This window comes from Pseudophryne corroboree, chromosome 4, assembly GCF_028390025.1.
Source record: "Pseudophryne corroboree isolate aPseCor3 chromosome 4, aPseCor3.hap2, whole genome shotgun sequence".
Taxonomy (NCBI): Eukaryota; Metazoa; Chordata; class Amphibia; order Anura; family Myobatrachidae; genus Pseudophryne; species Pseudophryne corroboree.
In genome coordinates, this window is record NC_086447.1 from 900,333,430 (window position 1) to 900,351,137 (window position 17,708).

Consider the following 17,708-nt stretch of genomic DNA (forward strand, 5'->3'; position numbering starts at 1 on the left):
TGCGGCTGCATTTGACGGCATGGCGGTTGAACGCCGGATCCTAGTGGAAAAAGGTATTCCGGATGAGGTTATTCCTACGTTAATAAAGGCTAGGAAGGACGTGACATCTAAACATTATCACCGAATATGGCGCAAATATGTTTCTTGGTGTGAGGCCAGGAATGCTCCTACGGCAGAATTCCATCTAGGCCATTTTCTTCACTTCCTACAAACTGGAGTGAATTTGGGCCTAAAATTAGGCTCCATTAAAGTTCAGATTTTGGCCTTATCCATTTTCTTTCAAAAGGAATTGGCCTCTTTACCTGAAGTACAGACTTTTGTGAAGGGAGTGCTGCATATTCAGCCTCCTTTTGTACCTCCGGTGACGCCTTGGAATCTTAACGTGGTGTTAAGTTTCCTTAAGTCACATTGGTTTGAATCACTTAAAACAGTGGAGTTGAAATATCTCACTTGGAAGGTGGTCGTGTTGTTAGCCTTGGCTTCGGCTAGGCGATTTTCGGAATTGGCGGCTTTATCACATAAAAGCCCCTATCTGGTTTTCCATATGTATAGAGCGGAATTGCGGACCCGTCCTCAATTCCTACCTAAGGTGGTCTCATCCTTTCATATGAACCAACCTATTGTCGTGCCTGTGGCTACACGTGACTTGGAGGATTCCGTGTCCCTGGATGTGGTCAGGGCTTTGAAAATTTACGTGGCCAGAACGGCTCGGATCAGAAAAACAGAAGCACTGATTGTCCTGTATGCAGCCAACAAGGTTGGCGGCCCTGCTTCAAAGCAGACTATTGCTCGCTGGATCTGTAACACGATTCAGAAGGCGCATTCTACGGCAGGATTGCCGTTACCGAAATCGGTTAAGGCCCATTCCACTAGGAAGGTGGGCTCGTCTTGGGCGGCTGCCCGAGGGGTCTCGGCACTACAGCTGTGCCGAGCTGCTACTTGGTCGGGGTCAAACACCTTTGCAAAGTTCTATAAGTTTGATACACTGGCTGAGGAGGACCTCCTGTTTGCTCAATCAGTGCTGCAGAGTAATTCACACACTCCCGCCCGTTTGGGAGCTTTGGTATAATCCCCATGGTCCTTACGGAGTCCCCAGCATCCTCTAGGACGTTAGAGAAAATAAGATTTTAAACCTACCGGTAAATCTTTTTCTCGTAGTCCGTAGAGGATGCTGGGCACCCGTCCCAAGTGCGGACTACTTCTGCAAGACTTGTATATAGTTATTGCTTACATAAGGGTTATGTTATAGTTTCATCGGTTTTGGACCGATGATATGTTGTTTTTTCATACTGTCAACTAGATAGTATATCACAAGTTATACGGTGTGATTGGTGTGGCTGGTATGAATCTTGCCCTTGGATTAACTAAAATCCTTTCCTCGTACTGTCCGTCTCCTCTGGGCACAGTTTCTCTAACTGAGGTCTGGAGGAGGGGCATAGAGGGAGGAGCCAGTGCACACCCAGAGTCAAAGTCTTTCTTAAAGTGCCCATGTCTCCTGCGGAGCCCGTCTATCCCCATGGTCCTTACGGAGTCCCCAGCATCCTCTACGGACTACGAGAAAAAGATTTACCGGTAGGTTTAAAATCTTATTATTATTATTATTATTATTATCCTTTATGTATACGGCGCCACAAGGGTTCCGCAGCGCCCAATTACAGAGTACATAAACAAATAAGGAAAACAGTGACTTATAGTTGAAGACAATGTAGTACAAGTAGAGGGTACTATATACACATAGCTGCGTCAGCAGATGACGCTGAAATTAGTATCAGGGCAGCAGAGGGATTTGGTGCCATCAAAGATGGTTTAAGTAAGAGAAGGAAAAGCACTTGAGGGAAGAGGGCCCTGCTCGTGAGAGCTTATCAAACATCTAGAAAGTCATATCCTTAATTTAGACAATTTGGAACACAGTGTGGAGGCGGCATTTATCCATTTGTTCATGGGTTGATGCAGATAAGCAGCTGTTTCCTATGGCAACTAATCACATTCTAACTCTCATTTTCTAGTTCAGTTTAGAAGATGGAGGGAAACATCTGATTGGTTGTTATGGGTTACTCTACAGGGAGCACTTTCCATAAATGTCTCCCAAAATGTTTTATTGCCTACTTATATTTTCACGATAGTTAGGAACGCAAAACGGGTCTTGCGATTGCATCGCAGGATTGAGAACGCCTCTGCAGGATTGACATGCGTAGGCATTCGTAGGGAGGGGCGGGGCGGCCATCATTGCTGGAAACGGGGGCACCTCATCCCCATTTTCCGGGAGTTGCAAGGCCAAGCACTGCGTCGTGAGACACAGTTTCCTTGGCCTCGCAAGCCGCCCAGCGACGGCAAGCCTGAGTAAGATGTCGCTTACTCAGCTTGCCATTGCAGATGAACATGGCGACTGATGGTCGCAATGTTTGATCCCAGGCTGTGATGTAGTCGCAGCAGTGCAATTGCAAATGCAGCAAGCAGTTGTGTATGCACCTCCTCCTGCATTGGCGTTGCTATGCTGGATTAGGCCCTCAGTACGTGTTATAAGCCAGTGTCTGTTGTACTCTGAGAGGTGTTTCGCTGCATCTGCGATTCATCTAAGACTTACAATTTAAAGAAAGAGATGGTGCATTTGCTCCCCTCGGAGTGTCTCAGTTGCACCAGGCATTTTGCGTCATATGGCGTATTGAGGGTAGGTGTATGAGGACACATCTGTATATTTATTGTATGCAGTGTGCATTAGTGGATCTGTGATGTCACTGGTTCCCAGCGGCGTGATAGGCTGCATTCTCATGAATATTCCTTCAGTCTGCAAAGTGACTGCTACCTCTGTGTACAGGGGGCGGGTGCATCGTGGTGTTTATGAGTGAACTAGACATGTGCACTTATTATCATTTTTTATCGATTTTAAACTGAACCGAAGTCCAAATCAGAACCAAAACACTTAATGGTGGTTTAGCAAAACCAAAACAAAAGGATGAAATTGGAACCAAAACACAGGAGTCCACGCACATCTCTAGAGTGCATGCAACACAAATATGTGTATTTTTTATGCCTGTCCTGTCTTTAGCTCAACTTCAGCCAACTGCTGCTATGGAAACACTAAGCTTAATGGATGTATAGCATATGAGGCGTGGGCAGAGGTGTCAGAAGGGGGGGGGGCAAAGGGGCAGCACGCCCCCCCCCCTCAAAAAAAAATATGACAGAGGCGCAGGTACTGGCGAGAGGGAGCGCTTACCTTCTGAATCCCCGCGGTGACTTCTCCTTTAAGAGCACGGGGTAGAGCACGCTGCGAAGGCAGACCTTTTAAAGGCGGAATCGCTGCGGGATTTGGAGGTAAGCGCCTCCCCGCGCTGTGGTGGTGGTGGGGTTTTTTGGAGGGAAGCGCAAACTTGTGATTTTTTTCTGAAACCACCACCACCCACCCCCAACCTCAAAACATTCTAGCGCCCCTGGGTATGGACCAATATAATACCACAATTTCAGTGCTGTAAAGGAGATAATTTTGCCACAGGCTCTTGTGTTCTGTTCCCTGTAGGCTTTCTACCCTGCTCTTATGCATCAAAATGACATGTAAACTAGACAGAATGCGACAAGTTGTCAATGTGCCCTGAAGTTGGCGACACACGTGCAGATTTGGTTGGCAAATTATATTTTTTTCCCCCAGAGCATCCTGACAAATTAATGGGGTGGTCTGGCCTCCAATGTAATCGTTACTAAACAAATTAATTGGTTACTGTCAGCGTTTGATTATCTATTTACTATCAGCTGTAAAAGCTACCACATTAATCTGAGTGTCTCCCCATCTGTTGCAGTGCATGCGTTGAATCCGCTGGACATAAAAGTCATCTCCACTCTCCGAAGTTTAAAAATTGTAAGTAGCAGAAAATCCAGTGATGTTACTGTGCAGCGAAAGTGACGCAGTTATGGATATTGGGCGTGGACAGTACAGAAGAAGGGACCAAGAAAGTATAATATGTAATAGAGATAAGGAGGATTGATCTGTAGAAGGACTGGGGGTTGATCAGATGGAAAAGACACATTTGCGCCCTCTTTTCATACAGTTGCGGCAACATACTAACTATGCTTATGCTAATGCAAGAATCCTTCTATGCATGTAGAAAATCTGTGCATCTACATGTGGAACACCATCCCGCATATTGCAACCATCGTCATTAGTAACTAGACATGCTCTCAATCCTTGCTCGCTGCAGAAGATACATCTGAAACAGATGTCCCATCTCCATCCACATTCAACTGAAGTTGGCCCATGACCCTCCCATGACATTCCCATAGTTCTGCATGGTTATCATCACCCAGTCACCACCCAGTAACAACCATTCTACAGAAAGAGTGATCCAATCGCTCTGCCCACACTTATGATCTCAGCAGTGCCTCCAAGACATACTGAGGGCCCAGATGCAAGATAAGGGTTGCTGTAAAACACAGTAGGAGCAGGATATAACTTGACCTCCATAGATGTACCAGGATACCACTGCGCCACTCGAACAATCCCAGGCCTGAGAAATTAGTCCACTCCCCATCCCCCTCTTGGATCCCCTAGATCTCTGCCAGTGTGCATACTGTATGCCTTATTCAGCACATGCACAATGGTTGATTTCCTTGCACACCCAGTATGACACAATCTGCAAGGTGCGTCAGCAAACCCACTCGCGTCCGGGTCAGAATCAGGCCCCCCTGTCTATCTCTGTGCAGCAGCAAATGCAAATAAAATATTATTTTACATCAACTATTGCTGCGTTTAAAAATCCCCACAGGGCAGTTATTTGTATAGTGCCCCTCTAGTTAATTCCTACATCGATGGCATATGCACTGCTAATGGACAGCTCTCTCTTGCCATGACCACTTGGAGAATTTGGAGATCACTATGTAGGGTCCTAAAGACTTTGGAGCAGATAACTGGTCCCCTATCAAATTTTGATACAGGCCTGGTGATTAAGTGGCCTGGTGTCTGTGCCTCGGTGCAGTTTTACTCACAATTAAAAAACACACATTGGGGGGTATTCAATTGTTTGAAAAGTCAGTTGGCTGTCTCTTTTTTCCTATCTAATAGACAGGAAAAAACAGACACCCAACGACTTTTAAAACATTTGAATTCCCCCCATTGAGGCTTAAAGTGCTGATGATTAATATATTACTGTAATTTATGCTTCAGGAACCTGCCGCAAATGGCCACAGCGGGAATCTTTTTGCAGGGTAAGTTCATAAACTCTATTGAGATCTGCTGATATTTGTCATTACATAGTTTCCTTAACAGCGATTATCAAACATAACCTGGGCATTGCCAGCCTGTGCCAAGTGGTGTAATTATTCTAATGACCGGCGGGCGCAGTGCCAACTGATTTCTTTCCTTATTGCCATTGTATTTATTTATTACTAGTCTGGAAGAGACGCTCCTGGGGGCGAGTCGGTTCACCGAGTCATGTAAGTGCCAACTGTCCATCCTGGGTGATTGTATAACACGTGACTCAAAAACTCTTTATATCCTGGGGGAGGAAATCCGGATATCACAGTGCTGGAAATATAATACACATTCATATTACTATGATGTTTTACTTATAACGTACCATCGCACTACCAGGACCATGTAATAAATATATAGCACACAGTGACTTATTATAAAATGTGTGGTCACTATTGTCTTGTACACTGCATACATACAGTACTGTATGTGCTGGGATAATGGTAGCTACATGCAAACTAACACGTGTGTTTTTCATGTACTTTTCATGTGTTGCACTTTTAACAAGACATCCTGTTGTACATTACATTCATTCATGAGAAATTGGGTGTGCAGGATAGGGCGATGGGATGACTTCACTGTCTCATTTATAATTTTAACATCTTTATTAGCTTGTGAAATGTGAGAAAGTAGATTAATGTGAATGAGGCTTTAGTGCATACTTACCTACTATCCCGGAATGTCCGGCAGAAGCACCCGAGATTTGTAGGCCCCTCTCTGCTGCCCACATTCTTGGTGAAACGCGCAGTCTGGGCTGCTTCATGACGCGTTTCAACCTGAATTAATCAATGTTGCTGGACATCCCCAAAGAGGAGGCGGTTTAGGACCCCTTGGTTTGGGCCAGTCTAACCCCCTATGTTTGCAAAAAAAAAGTAACTGATCAGGGTAATCCTACCACCTCAGTGCCTTCTGACTCTCGGCAGAAGTGTAGGTTACTTAATGGGTGATCTGGCCATACCCTAAAGAAATAATAAAATGTTGAATTCTGATTAAGGGGTCATTCCGAGTTGATCGCTCGTTAGCTGTTTTTAGCAGCCGTGCAAATGCTAGGCCGCCGCCCTCTGGGAGTGTATCTTAGCTTAGCAGAAGTGCGACCGAAAGGATCGCAGAGCGGCAGCAAAATAATTTTGTGCAGTTTCAGAGTAGCTCCAGACCTACTCCTAGCTTGCGAATACTTCAGAGCATTTAGTTCCGGATTTGACGTCACAAACACGCCCTGCATTCGCCCAGCCACGCCTGCGTTTTTCCGGGCACGCCTGCGTTTTTTCGATCACTCCCTGAAAACGGTCAGTTGACACCCAGAAACGCCCACTTCATGTCAATCACTCTGCGGCCAGCAGTGCGGCAGAAAAACTTTGCTAGACCTTGTTTGAAACTACTTCGGCTGTTGTGAAAGTACGTCGCGCGTGCGCATTGCGCCGCATACGCATGCGCAGAAGGGCCGTTTTTTTTGCATCATCACAGCGCAGCGAACATTTTCAGCTAGCGATCAACTCGGAATGACCCCCTATATTTTATATATTTGGTCTTACAACTACTTATATTATATTTCTCATTTATAGACGTGGGCCAGAGATTGCATTACTCTGTTTCCAACATATCCCCTGCCCCCCAGGAGTAAGTATTTCTCAATGAAGTAAGTGCTGCAGGCACCGTGTTTTGTTGCGCTCTCTAATCATTCACAATATATATTTGTGTTATAGTAAGCTGGTAGATGAAGCCAAGAAACTGACGGAGAGTCTTCAGCAAAGCCTGGTACAGTCCACGGTGTTTACTTTCAGATATACCTGTATAAAGTTCTTTTCTCTCTGGTCTCTACTACATATTTACTCCTAGCTGGCAATACTGTGGGGCTCAGATCATACTTGCCTACTTTTGAAAAAGCATGTCAGGGAGACTGTGAAAGTAACACCTATAAGCGCGGGCGCGCACCGCTACATCTGAGAGGCATGTCATGAAAATGACTTACATCCAAATGTAAATGAGCCCCAAAGTTTGTAAGATCTACTTGTTGAAGAAAATACCCTGATATTTTTCAGGAATTGTTCGTGTATTGTGTTTTAGAAGAGCTTCCATATACTGTAAGTGGCCAAGAGAAACCTTATTTAAAATGCATGTAGCCATATGGATCATTGTGCCTTATAACAATGCAGGGAAATAGCACTGATGAACTCATTTGAATGTATGTGTCTCTGATTTATTTTTTTTACCCCAAGAATGTAAAGTAAAATCAGGGAGATTGCTGATCTATTCAGGGAGTGAGGGAGATTGCTACTATTTCAGGGAGTCTCCAGCGGAATGAGGGAGGGTGGGCAACTCTGGCTCAGATACTTATCACAATGATGATATCACTGCTATTTATTAATACAATATTATCTGGGTAGCTGAGCGATACAGGAGCATCTAGAGTACACATGCTGCGATACACACCCGATATCTATATCTTGGAAGCACAATTCTGTGTGTGGCAGGGTAGCTTTGGATGAAATGACTGAGCTTCAATGTACAGTTCCTGGATAATGTATCAGTAAGATAAACATACTGTATCTTGTGAGATTGTACCTTGTCCTGCTGAAATAACGTTTATAGATTTTTCAGACAGGAAACTTTATTTGAGGTTCATCCAGTTTGCCCTGTTTGTGATTGTGGTCCGGTTTGGCTTTTTGCTGGGGATTATTGAGGGAAGGGTGAAACTTTTTTTTTATATTTTAGGTCTTAGTGTTAACAATAGCAATATGCTTGCCTTATGCCTTCCTGACTTCTATTACTATATATGTCCCCACCGCAACTGCTGTGTGACTAGTCCGTGGATCTATTACCCTCCGTCATGTTACCTTTCCATCTTCCTCCCTCCAGGTGTACCATGAAAAGTCAACAGTCAGAATTCAGAATGTCGGTGCCAGAATACCGACATACATATAATTTTGCATATTTTAACAAATGACAAAAAATGTATTGCCGGCATTCTGGTGTCTACATGGTAAATGTCGTCGACATTTTAACCATGTCTGCATTATTCTTGTCGACCATATGTCCAAGTTGACATTCAGCTGCATCTGTATTTGCGTGCGTAAGATGTGACAGGTCCAGGGTTTGCGTCTTCAGATGGAGACTTATTGGACATGGATGTTCTGATCCTACAGCTAGCCTGAGTAAGCAATGTGAATCACGACCGATGGTCTCGATGGTGATCCACGGCTGTATTCTCAGACGCGGCACACAGAGTTACGGGTAACAGTAGGCATCTATCTCCCACAGACGCCTCATGCTACATTTGAATTTTAACTACACGGAATTGCACAGACATTTTCTTTGCAGCTCTGCAATTAGGCCCAGAGATTGGCACCACACAGCATACAGGAGAACACACGGATTTTCCACCATGCGGTCAAAATGTGCATCAGGGCCCAAATGACTGTCTCTTTCTGCTCCGCAGACGGTGTCTCTCGCTGACGACTGGAAGATGATCCTGATATTTGTCACAGCAGGGGACCCATGCGGCTTCTGTGTTCAGGTAATTACAGCGGCGGTGGTCTGATCACACGGGTCAGCAATGCAGCAGGACAGTGAGATGGAAATAATAGCCCCAATGGTAGGACTAGATGAGAGGGGGGAGGTTACGGGGAGGTATGGGGGTCATTGAAAGAAATCATTTGCAGGAGCAGATTTATCAAGGGAATTTTGTGGGAAATCCCCCAAAACAGCTGTTTTCATGGATAAGTAGTATTGGGATGTATGAAGGACACTGCAGCAGATATCTTCATACAGATGGGTCCACCTTTATCTTGACTCCTTTGCTGCACCTAGGGACACCATGGTTTATTAACATAAACCCTTCATCTATTGTTCTCAGCTGCAATACAATACAGAGAACAATACATCAAGGGATTAAGTCATTACAGCAAGGGATTAAGTCTGACTGACCTGGCTCAATTAATCCTATTAAAGGCCAAGATAAACGTGGACCCATCTGTACATCTTTTCATTCGCAAAAGCAGCCCCCATAGGTTTCTGTGAAACATATCGAGCTCCGAGATGTGAAGCATTCGGGAGCTTGTCCCTGGCATTCGGGAGCTTGTCCCTGGCATCTAACGTCATTTTACCCTATGGGCTACGTTATGCAAAATTCTGAAGGACCCATCTCCGGTAAAGTCCGTTTGTACGTGCACAGCAGCTGTGTAGAGTTCCGGACCCTATGGGCTACATTCCACCGTATTTACCAGGAGAGGAATCGCACATGTGCAGTACCATGGCTAGGTTCTGGGCCCCTGTCCTTGCCACATGCAGGTACCGTGGGGCAGCGATGGTGCCATCCCTGGGGATTGGGAACCCTGTGTGACGTTACCCCTGCCACACCCCTAGTTACGGCCCTGTAGATATCCATGTGCAGTCAGATGTCCTGCACCAAGGCTGCGGCTGGTGCGGATGCCAGTGATAGTTATGCCAGCTGCCCACACAAGCAGGGGGCTGGGGCGCGGGGGCGACATGGCATACATGTACCCGGCTCAGAATGCAGGCTGCATTATACAGTAGATGGCTCATTGTGACCAAATATGGGACTTTTGTTTGTTAATAATAGTTGTTCTGCATTATCTCAGCTGTTATGCTGCCTATTGTATCCAGAAAACATTTCCCTATGTATTATTATGATGTGGGTAATATATATTTATTTTTATTTTGTTTTATACAGGAAGATTACACTGAGAATACAATGAAAGAACTAACAGAGGCTCTAGATTATTTACACCAACAGGTAACTGCCAACCTATGCCCTACATCTCATACAATACACTATATACGACCACGCTCACTGGCGTAAGTCACATACTGTATCGCTGGGGAGTATGGTAGCCTGGATGTGTCAAATCAGAATGACATATCGTCTGGTCATCCGATTGGGCATACACACTGCACAATATGCACCAAATCCCATATGATATCATCTGATTGACCATGCAACAGGGCCGACCAGAGGACTTCATTAATGGCGCGGGGGAGCATGCAATTGTGCATAGAGAATAGGGAGAGGGATGTACTAAACGGAAAATGCGGTAAACTCCCGTTTACCACATTTTCCTAATGTACTAACCCCCAGCCGGCAGGTCAGGGCCGCGGCGGGGCTCGCCAGCTTCTGCTGGCGGTACCCCATGAAGCCTATGGGCTTCTCTCCGCAGCGCTGTGTGAGGGATCTGATCGGATCGCTCCTTGCATGCCTCGCGCCCGTCACCCGGCGCATGCGCAGACTGACTCACGGGGCCGAATACCAGAAGTCAGGCTGCCGTTGCACATCACGGAGGACAGTTGTTATCGGAAGAGCTGTCCTCCGCAATGCTGATCGCATATGTAAGTACATGTGCGATCAGCATCGTGGCGTTGGGCGGCGATGTGCATTAGTACATCCCGCCCTAGATGATGTAGATGATTTGTCGCTACGAAACGGCAAATCGTCCTGATATCTCTCTAGCGTGCACCCACTCTTAGTTTAATTTATGGGATCACAGTTGCTTTTACTCTTTGAAAGTTATAGAACATAGCTGGTAGTTACATGACTGTATCAGCATATACACAAGTGCATAACTCTCTCAGACACCAATAATATGTTTGTTTTCATTTTCCAAACCATGCAAGAAAAGTGACAGGTAGAATCTGATTGGTTGGTCGTTATGGGTTACAGCATATAGGCCCTCATTCCGAGTTGATTGCTAGCTGCCATTGTTCACTGTGTAGCGATCAGTTAAAAAAACGGCAAAACTGCGCATGCGCGGCGTACAGGTACAAAGAGCATCGTGGTTTTGCACAGGTTCTAGCAACAATTTCAGTCGCACAGCCGATCGCAGGGAGATTGACAGGAAGTGGGGGTTTCTGGGTGTCAACTGACCGTTTTCTGGGAGTGTTTGGAAAAACGCCGGCGTGTCCGGGCGTTTGCTGGACAGGTATCTGACGTCATTACCGTGTCATTCGTCGCAGCAATCATCGCACAGAATAAGTAACTACAGGGCTGGTCTTGTGTTTGCAGCCGCTCTGCTGCACAGGCGTTCGCACTCCTGCAAAGCGAAAATACACTCCCCCGTGGGCGGCGACTATGTATTTGCGCGGCTGCTAAAAGTAGCCAGCGAGCGATCAACTCGGAATGAGGGCCATAGTGTACACACTTATCTTCTGATGGGTATTTCCAGTAAATTTACCAGTACGGCTGATTTTGGGGGGTGTTTGTGCAAATAACTATTTATACTAGTAGTTGTCATCTCCCACTTATATACTATTCATTGTACATTGTGATGTAATTCAGCCTTTATCATACTGTAGCAGACACATTTGGGAATATTCTGCAACAATCGAGGAATCTGAAAATGTCTTTGATGGGACAGGCAGAGCCGGCCCTAACCATTATAATGCCCTAGGCAAGATTTTGGCTGGTGCCCCCTAGCACAGATGCTAGTTCCGCCTCTGACCCTGCACCCCTTTCCCAGCACCATCACCCCTCACCCATAGCAGTCCTCATTTTGGTGCTTCCTACCCCCTATATTTTAAATAGGAACAGTGTGCACATTCAGTACGCAGCCCAAAATGGGGCGTGTTCTTGCTGGGAAGGGACATGACCACACAATAATACCACCAGTTGAAATAACGCCAAACAGTACTGCAACTTTATTCACATTATATCATGCAATAGTGTCTCTTATTCACATTACATCACACAGTAGTACCACGTTACTCCTCACAGTAGTGCCCCTTATTCACATTACACCACATCGTAGTGCCCCTTTCTATACAGCACGTTACGCCACAAAGTACTGTATTACACCTTATACACATAATGCCGCACATTAATAATGCACTTCGGATGCAGATACAGCCGCAGTCACACAAAGAATATAGGCATGCTGCATAGCATTCTAATCAGCAGAAGCTACTTGTGCCCCTAGGCATTTGCCTAGTTTGCCGATGCCTAGGGCCGGCTCTGGGGACAAGCCCCAGAAATTGCAGCAAAATATCATTATACAGTATACTGTAATATGAGAGACTAATGACAAACACTGAAGACAAGTCAGGGCAATACCCCATTCTTCTACATAAACCCAGTGTATAATCTGATCATCTGTTTTCTCTCCAAAGATACCAAAAACATTTGTCAGTTTGGTGGATTTGACCGTGCTGAGCGGCCTCTATCTGTCCCACCCCAGTAACGCTGAGATCAGGTAAGTGCCCCCTACAGTATTTGAGCGGTCCTGTCTGCGTCACATCACAGGTCACTAAGCTGCTGGGGGATGGGGGGGGGGGGGGAGGCAGCATATAATTGCTAGCAATATCCTCCTGATTATAGGGGCAATGGGGTATGTCGCTAGCAACCCAAGGGAGTGAACATATCATGGGTACACACTAGACTATGTACCCGATATATCATTCCAGTTCGCATCGGAACGAAACATCGGACGATATATCGTCTAGTGTGTTCCTGACTTATAGTTTGTCCAATCGTAAATAATGGACAGTGATGGCAACTGAATTAGTTTATTATACTAATATTCAGTACAAATACAAAAAATACTGTGTTTGTGTATGTGTGTGAATGTCTATGTATGCATCTATTTATGTATGGTCTATGTATGTATGTTCTATGTATGTATGTATGTATGTAGTATGTATGTTCTATGGGGGTACATGTGTAGTGTCTCCCAGCGATGCGGTCACAATTCAATCGCATCGCAGAAAGTGGGAAATAGAAGACGACCCCTGTATGTGCAGCCAGATCACCATTGTACAAGTCAGGTGTGATGAGGTCTGATGTGATATCATTTGAGTTATGTGATAAATTTGACATTTTGGGAAGTTTTTCTGTCAGAAATTCTGTCATATCACTCCGTGTAACCATGAGAGCTGGTGCTGGTTACACTTGTGGAGTGATACAGCTGTGGCTGCGTGATTATGTTCAAATTATAATTGGAAGTAGATCAGGCCTGAGGTGTGCGGTCCTTAGGAAATAATGCACGGTCATGTGATCTAATGTGTCCAATCATGTTGGCAAAATCTGTCTCATTATACCACACAATTTTAGAAATATATATCTATATCTCTGTATATATCTAGACAAAGGGTCGACAGGGTCAAAAGTTCAACACACAAACTTTTAAAAACAGACAGCAGACTTTTGTACTGAACGATAAAACTAGCCACGGGTAGTATGCACAAAAAACCCTGGACTGGTGTGCTGTTCTGCTGGCTGCTGCATGTTTGGAGGAGCCCATCTACCCCAGGAGAGAGCACCCCTATCCTGATCTCCTCACAAGAGATATAGATATATATATATATATATATATATAGATATATATAGATATATATATATATATATATATAGATATATATATATATATATATATATATATATATATAGTAAAGTACAATACAGCATTGCAGTTTAGTTGGTAGCTGGGTAATGATATTGCAGATTAATATCCAGTAACAGGTTGAAGTTTAGCTACAGGAAAGTCCTAATAAAGATCTTTGTACTCTGCAAAAAGTCTCTTAGCTCAGAAAAGAGAGAGAGTGTAAGGCATCCCCTGATCAGCTACCTGTTGGTAAGTTAATTATGCTGCTCTCAATAAAGGGCGTTAGCAAACCCTAATAAACCAGAGAAGAAAAAAGAATTAGAGAGCGCAAAACAAACTTATTTAATATTCCTATTGTATTTATTGGTAAAACTCTGATAAAACCATTGGTATGATAATAACCTTAGCATACTAAAAATGGAAACATCAGCATAAAAATGTAACACTTATTATAAACTGTTGCAAAACAACTGAATAATGTATCAAGTAGATATCAATCACAATTTGATGAAATGGCAAAACTTAGCCGTGATCTCTTCTTGATGCACTATTCATCAAGCTACACGGACATATAGGTGAAGGTACTGTTTCCCAAATGATTGAATTATCCTAAGTCATAAATCAGTTTATAAATGCTGGCCAGCAATATATAGCTCCCATTCAGGGGAGATTGGGATAATGGCTTTACAGTGCCTTTAAAGAGCCGCTTTTATATCTGAAAATGGCTCCGTTAATGTTTACTGTAGCTACTGACCACTAATTACCACCGGTGTCCCTTGTACCGATGCATCCGTGTCGGGAAGCAAACCAGACGGCACAGATGGGCTTTGATTCACAAGATATGAGACTCCATCCGTCTCTGTTGATGTCTTGTATGGCCGCGGTCTCCGTTTGACAGGGGAGCTGGTACAGGCGGCTCAGGACAGGGTGCAATGGCCGCTTGGTAGTAGCCAATCTGTACGTGATACCGCGATCCACGTGTAGTATAGGAGCCGATCAAGCGGCTCTGGACACTGAACAGTGGGGCAGATGTATTAACGGGAGAAGGCATAAGGAAGTGATAAACCAGTGATATGTGCAAGGTGATAAAGGCACCAGCCAATCAGCTCCTAACTGTTAATTTACATATTGGAGCTGATTGGCTGGTGTGTTTGTCACCTTGCACATATCACTGGTTTATCACTTCCTTATGCCTTCTCCAGGTTAATACATCTGCCCCAATGTCCGCTCAGCGATGATGGTGTGTCCCTGACGCGTTTCTCGACCTCAAAAGCTAGGTCGTTTCTTCAGAGGATTAATGAAAACCTTTTTCATTATTCCTCTGAAGAACTGACCTAGCTTTTGAGCTTTTGAGGTCGAGAAACGTATCAGGACACGGGGACGTACCCCCATCTCAATCATACATTTGGTGTCATCAGCTATACGGAGACCGCGGCATCACGGACACACCATCACTGATCTTTGCCGTCCGATTTGCTTCCCAACACGGAAGAATCGGTTACAAGGGACACCGGTGATAATTAGTGGTCAGTAGCTACAGTAAACATTAACGGAGCCATTTTCAGATATAAAAGCGGCTCTTTAAAGGCACTGTAAAGCCATTATCCCAATCTCCCCTGAATGGGAGCTATATATTGCTGGCCAGCATTTATAAACTGATTTATGACTTAGTATAGGGCGTAATTCTGAGTTGATCGCAGCAGGAACTTTGTTAGTAGTTGGGCAAAACCATGTGCACTGCAGGGGGGGGGGCAGATATAACATGTGCAGAGAGAGTTAGATTTGGGTGGGTTATATTGTTTCTGTGCAGGGTAAATACTGGCTGCTTTATTTTTACACTGCAATTTAGATTTAAGTTTGAATACACCCCACCCAAATCTAACTCTCTCTGCACATGTTATATCTGTCCCCCTGCAGTGCACATGGTTTTGCCCAACTGCTAACAAATTTGCTGCTGCGATCAACTCAGAATTAGGCCCATAGGGGGTCATTCCGAGTTGCTCGCTCATTGACGATTTTTGCAACGGAGCGATTAATGCAAAAATGCACATGCGCATGGTACGCAGTGCGCATGCGCTAAGTATTTTAGCACAAAACTTAGTAGATTTACTCACGGCAGAATGAAGAAATTTCATTGTTGAAGTGATTGGAGTGTGATTGACAGGAAGTGGGTGTTTCTGGGCGGAAACTGGCCGTTTTCTGGGAGTGTGCGGACAAACGCAGGCGTGCCAGGATAAAACGCGGGAGTGTCTGGAGAAACGGGGGAGTGGCTGGGCGAACGCTGGGTGTGTTTGTGACGTCAAACCAGGAACGAAACGGGCTGAGCTGATCGCAGTGTAGGAGTAAGTCTCGAGCTACTCAGAAACTGCTAAGAATTTTCTATTCGCAATTCTACTAATCTTTAGTTCGCAATTATGCTAAGCGAAGATACACTCCCAGAGGGCGGCGGCCTAGCGTGTGCAATGCTGCTAAAAGCAGCTAGCGAGCGAACAACTCGGAATCACCCCCATAATTCAATCATTTGGGAAACAGTACCCTCACCTATATGTCCGTGTAGCTTGATGAATAGTGCATCAAGAGATCACGGCTAAATTTTGCCAACCAGTGTATTTCATCAAATTGTGATTGATATCTACTTGATACATTATTCAATTGTTTTGCAACAGTTTATAATAAGTGTTAAATTTTTATGCTGATGTTTCCATTTTCAGTATGCTAAGGTTATAATCATACCAATGGTTTTATCAGAGTTTTACCAATAAATACAATAGGAATATTAAATAAGTTTGTTTTGCGCTCTCTATTTCTTTTTTCTTAGCTCAGAATGACTTTACTTTGTGTCTTTAGGTAACATTAAAACATTAATAGTTCTATTGTCTGCTCACTGGTTACGCTGCCTGTAGCTGCATGTTAGATATTCTAACTTAAACGCAACACCGTGAACTATTGTTCTCTTAATTTTTTATATGTACTATGTTATATATTAATTTACCATAAATACGCTGAACCAATCATCAGTATCAATATATGTCATTTTATTACAATTACAATCCAACCACTTTATAACCTCATCTTAAATTATAAATTACAAAACACAACATTGGGCATGAAGCAGATGTGAATGCCAAAGGCAAATCGAAGCTGCGATTCCGTGCGCAGTTTATTGTGCAAAAATATGCTGATGCCGCTGCTTGGAAATGTACCTACTTGTTGTCTCGCTAATATCAGCAACTGCGTATGTACACTCAGCGATGGTCGCAGATCCTCCGATATTCGCTCATCTGAGTGACGCTATGGTCACGCAGAATGGCCGCGGGAACTGAGACGCGAGCACCATGTTTTCTATGTATGAGCTTGATTCCTCGCTGCGAGCGTCCTCACAAAAGTACCTTTGACGCTTGCGCAGTGTTATCATAGCGCATGCACAGTCGGACGATGAATTGCCCCAATGCGTTAATATCTGCATTGCATGTGAGTCAGGCCTATTGGGACAGGATTTGTGTTTAATCTGTCTCATTTGGTGTTTATTTATTCCAGGAAATCCTGCGAGTGTTTCCGGAATCCGTCTGACTACAACAAAGCCATGCTGGGCTTCTCCTTCCAGGTGAGGAGGATGCTGGGTAATTCTGGTATAAAATGATTTGCCAATCTGTGGATCAGTGAGGGACGCAATATCCCACCGCATTTAACGTGCAGGAAGTTTCCGGTTGGTATAGTGCAGGAAAAATACTTAGCACATCTGACGTCTGATCACCACACATACAAAATGGCCAAATCTGTTACCAGTGTGACCAGATTTTGTGAACAGGTATAAACTCATAAACTGACTGTCTGACATCACATGCCAATAAGATCAACTTTCAACAATGGTTGGCAGTTGTTTGAGGACCACACATTGCGGGTTATTCTGCTTTCATTCGCACAGCTGCGACCGGGTCATTACTGCGCATGCGCGAGTGCCGTAATGTGCACGCTCGGCGTTGCCCAGTGATGGACGTCGCCAGGTAATGATGAAGGCAAAGAAGAAAGTGATCACAGCAGCGATCGTCTGAAGATAAACAGGCGGTGGGCGTTCCTGGGTGGCAACACAGCATTCGGAGCTGTTTTCAGGGAGTGGTAAGAAAAACGCAGGCGTGTTTGAA

At 44.5% G+C, this 17,708-nt stretch overlaps 1 protein-coding gene across 1 annotated transcript in view; it reads left to right on the forward strand.

Moving 5' to 3' along the window:
- Positions 1-17,708, forward strand: part of PLB1 (phospholipase B1) — a 191,824-nt gene that overhangs the window by 13,482 nt on the left and 160,634 nt on the right. The window contains exons 4-9 of the mRNA XM_063919416.1: positions 6,802-6,856; positions 6,943-6,994; positions 8,676-8,753; positions 9,930-9,992; positions 12,356-12,438; positions 17,104-17,170. Coding sequence (XP_063775486.1) covers positions 6,802-6,856; positions 6,943-6,994; positions 8,676-8,753; positions 9,930-9,992; positions 12,356-12,438; positions 17,104-17,170 — 398 coding nt within the window. The remainder of the gene's footprint in view (positions 1-6,801; positions 6,857-6,942; positions 6,995-8,675; positions 8,754-9,929; positions 9,993-12,355; positions 12,439-17,103; positions 17,171-17,708) is intronic.